The 4,453-nt window shown below is 50.7% G+C and overlaps 1 protein-coding gene across 1 annotated transcript; it reads right to left on the bottom strand.

Moving 5' to 3' along the window:
- Nucleotides 1-368: 368 nt before the first annotated feature.
- Nucleotides 369-1,223, bottom strand: LOC149123555 (MAP/microtubule affinity-regulating kinase 3-like). The gene has a single exon (XM_089309070.1). It carries the CDS (start codon nucleotides 1,221-1,223, stop codon nucleotides 369-371), a length of 855 nt encoding a protein of 284 aa, XP_089165196.1.
- Between the last annotated feature and the right edge of the window lie 3,230 nt (nucleotides 1,224-4,453).

The following is a 4,453-nucleotide window of genomic DNA, read 5'->3' as shown; positions in this document are numbered from 1 at the left end:
ACCAGGGCTCCTCTCCTGCAGCTGTCCAGGGAGGGAAAAGTCAACCACAGGGGCAGCAGCGGCAGGATCCAGCTCAGGCTGGGGTAGCGACTCCGACTCCAACTCCGACTCCAGCTGCCCAGCTGCGACACAGACTCCAGCTCCGACTCGGACTCCAGCTTTGCCTCTGAATCCGACTCCGCCCCGGACCCGGACTCGGGCTCTGTTGTGGGCTCCCTGTGTCCCTGCTCCAGGCTCCGGGAGTCCGGCAGCAGGGACATCCAGCTGGATCCCCCAGGGCCAGATGGCCCCGAGGCTCCAGCATCTGGAAGCAGACCCAGGCCCGCCAGGTACTCCTGGGCCTCTGGGCCCTCGGGAACCTCCAGGGGCTACCCCAGGGTCACCTCCTCTCCCTCAGCTCCTTCTATAAGAGGGTCAAACCACCATTGCTGGAGGGCGATTTCCGCTGTGGTCTGTCGCACGGGTCCATGCTGAGGAGTGAGCTCAGGAGCTCCTCCACGGCTGGACTGGCCCCACACGGGAGCTCGTAGCCGCCCCCCCACCCCCATGCACTCACACAGCTCCACCAAGTCCTTCCCGCTGAAGGGCATGGCCCCCTCCAGCTTGGCCAAGAGGATGACCCCCAGGCTCCACATGTCGGAGGGAAAGGGGTCGTAGGGCTCCTGTTGGAACAACTCCCGGGCACTGTACTCCGGGGTCCCGCGGAAGCCCGGCACCAGCACATCCACGGGCAGATAGCTGCTGAGCCCAAAGTCTACGAGCTTCACGTTGAACTGAGAGTCCAGCCGCAGGTTCCCCAGCTGGAGGCCCCTGTGTGCCACCCGCTGCGCATGGCAGTGGCCCACAGCCGCCAGGACTTGGTCAAACATGAGCATGGCCTCGGGCTCTGGCAGGCCGCCCTGGCCCATCACGTGCTGGTAGAAGTCTCCCCCGTCCACCAACTCCATCACCAGGCAGTGGTAACAGCCGACGCGACCCACCTCCAGCAGCTCCACGATATTCGGGTGCCTCAGGAGCTGCATGATGCTGGCCTCTTGCATCACTCGCCTGGTGCTGAAGGGGTCGCTGGAGTCTTCAAGGAATATCTTCACGGCCACCTGCCGCTGGCTGGACGCCTGGCGGGCCAGCACCACCATGCCGAAGCTGTCCCGGCCCGGGACCGACAGCAACTGGAGACCAAGCTGATGCCTGGCGATGGCATCCAGATCCTCACGGCCTTTCATGCAGGTGTCCCTAACTACACTCTGCACTACTCTAATATTCCTGTCCATACACACTAACTAAGGAGCTACCCTAACTACAATAACTAAGAAAATAAAGGGAAAACAAGGGAACTACCTGCTGATCTGACTATGGCACCACACTACCTGTACTAACTACACTAATCAAACACAGTGGCAAGACTAAGTCCTATCTAACCAAAACAGAAAACAAAAACCAGAAGAACTCCAAAAAACAAACACTAAATAGCTACACTAACACTCAGAAATCTAGCCGCAATGTCTAGCTAAAGATGGGGGAGGCCAAAAATGAAAAAAACTGCAAAAGACACAATGGGCCAAAAAAGAAATAGGAGGAAGAAAGCAAACTAAATCAAAATGGGGGAAAGAGGGCCGGCGCCGCGGCTCACTAGGCTAATCCTCCGCCTTGCGGCACCAGCACACCAGGTTCTAGTCCTGGTCGGGGCGCCGGATTCTGTCCAGGTTGCCCCTCTTCCAGGCCAGCTCTCTGCTGTGGCCAGGGAGTGCAGTGGAGGATGGCCCAAGTGCTTGGGCCCTGCACCCCATGGGAGACCAGGAGAAGCACCTGGCTCCTGCCCATCGGATCAGCGTGGTGCGCTGGCCACAGCGCGCCAGCCGCGGTGGCCACTGGAGGGTGAACCAACAGCAAAAAGGAACCTTTCTCTCTGTCTCTCTCTCTCACTGTCCACTCTGCCTGTAAAAAAAAAAAATGGGGGAAAGAAAAAACCAAATAGAACAAGGAACAAACAAACAAAAGAGCACACCAACACCAACCAACACAAGCGCATGCAAAGATAGGTCCAAGTCACACAGGTCACCGAAATAGCTCCCTGGTAAAGCAGACAAAAACCTGGGCAGTGCAGCCACTTATATAGGCGTGTGGAATTCTGTCATCACAGGGCTCCTTATGAAGTCAGAGTGAGAAATGGACCAATGGCAGTCCAGCAGGGACTTGCACAAATTTGTATTTCATGACATTTGGTCCTTATGAAGTCAGAGACGGGCGGTGACCAATCAGAGCCACAGCTAATCCTCAGGGGTTTTCCAACAAGCTTCCTCTTAAACAGTATGAAAGACCCCAAGCGCTTTTGGCTTAGATTGGTGATACAGATTAATGTTTATAATTTGAACATTAAAAACGTAGGATGTACCTATAGCTTTTTCGTTTCTGGTTTAAAGAGTAATAACAACTGTGGGGTCTTTAAGACCTTCGATTGTCTACAATCTAGATACACGTCCCATTGCCTTGAACCTCTGAATGATATGTCTCAGAATGATGTGACAGCTTCTCTGGCATCATGAAATCCTTGACAAAGTGTTCTGTTGCCCATGACACCATCAGGCATGTTATTCACATTGACAGAGCTGAGAGGAAGGGATCCTTCATTATCCTTTCCCCCTAAGACCATCACCAGATTTCTTGATAGAAACCCTGGAGGACCAGAATGTAGCTGTGTTGCTATAGTCCAGGTATGGAAGGCCAACCTTCAGCTGAGAGACCTGCAGCCTCCAAATTGTCCTTAGAATCGCAGGGAGAAACGGAGGCATTTCCAGATGTCTCAGGGTTCCTGGGCCACTCTAAAAAAATGCCTTGAGCTGAGTCATTGAAAAAGAACAGAAATGTTTTTTCTGGGTGCTGGAAGATGAAGGTCAGGGCTCCAGCAGACTTGATGTTGAGAAAGAGCTCCCTCTCTGCTGCTGCTGTGCCTTCTCCGAGAGAAATGGTAAGATGGAAAGGCTGCTGGTTTGCTGTGGTTGATTGAAGCTAAGTACATGTGTGGAGAGTGGCGTTGTAGTCCTTAAAAAAGTACCGCACCTAAAACAAACTCACCAGTAAACTTAAAGGAAAGATCATGGCTTCCTGGGTGTCCTCAGACAATGAAAGCACAGACCTCACCCCGTCAAGCCCTTAGACAGACTGGTAGCCTGCGGCTGGCACTGGGGCCCAGCAGATTAAATCCTGCTGCACCAGCATCCCATGTGGGCGCTGGTTGGAGGCCTGCCTCCACTTCCAAACCAGCTCTCTACTGTTGTGCCTGGGAAAGCAACAGAAGGTGTCCTGAGTTTAAGGCCTCTGCCATTTGTGTGGCAGACTTGGATAGGGTTCTTGGCTCCTGGCTTTGGCCTGACCCAGAGGTGGTAATTGTGGTTATTTGGGGAGTAAATCAGCAGTTAGAAGCTATCTCCTCTCTTTCTCCTTCTGTCTCCCCACCCTCTCTCTCTGTCTCCCACCTTCACTCTCTGTAACTGTGACTTTAAATAAATAATAATTGTGGTTTTTTTTTGGAAAAGATAAACTCACATTGTGAAAGAGGGTGGAGCCCTAGTCCTGCGTTCCCCACCTCTTTATGCTGTAGCCTCACCTTGCAGTTTGAACATGAAGTTTGGAGGGACACAGGCTGTTACCACCAGGCCTGCTCTGCATGAAAGGGGTCTTTGAGGCTGAACAACAGGACCCTGCACAGGAAGCCAAAGCCATAAAGAAATAAGATCTCTGGGAAGGCTAATTGTCTGGTAGGCTCAGATTGTGCAGGGTATGTGCATTGAAATAGTGTATTGTAGCCCATAAAGCTGCACGTATTGCATGCTACTCCCCAGTTTGAAAATACTTTTCAATTTCTTTCATCTATGATTTTTAGGCTTTGTTGTAGAGATCTTTGTCTCCTTGATTACATTTATCTTGGGTATTTTCTTTTTCTTTCTTGTAGCTATTGGGTATGGGAATGTACTCTAGGTTTCTTTTCCAGATAATTCACTATCGGTGTATAACAGTTTTGAACATCAACTTTGTAGCCTGCCACTTTGCTGAATGTCTTAGTTCTATCATCTTTTTGGTTGCACGTTTGGGGTTTTCTTTTTTTTTAACTTTTATTTAATGAATGTAAATTTCCAAAGTACAGCTTATGGATTACAGTGGGTTTTTCCCTCCCATAACTTCCCTCCCACCTGCAACCCTCCCCTCCCCCGCACCCTCTCCCCTTCCATTCACATCAAGATTCATTTTCAATTCTCTTTATATACAGATCAATTTAGCATATATTAAGTAAAGATTTCAACAGTTTGCACCCACATAGAAACACAAAGTGAAAAATACTGTTTGAGTACTAGTTATAGCATTAAATCACAATGTACAGTACATTAAGGACAGAGATCCTACATGAGGAGTAAGTGCACAGTGACTCCTGTTGTTGACTTTACCAATTGACACCCTT

The sequence above is a fragment of the Oryctolagus cuniculus genome, chromosome 11 (assembly GCF_051225735.1).
Source record: "Oryctolagus cuniculus isolate XC-2025 breed Fujian yellow rabbit chromosome 11, ASM5122573v1, whole genome shotgun sequence".
NCBI classification, from domain to species: domain Eukaryota; kingdom Metazoa; phylum Chordata; class Mammalia; order Lagomorpha; family Leporidae; genus Oryctolagus; species Oryctolagus cuniculus.
Note: the sequence above shows the minus strand (reverse complement) of the source record. Positions and strands in the feature narration are given on the sequence as shown.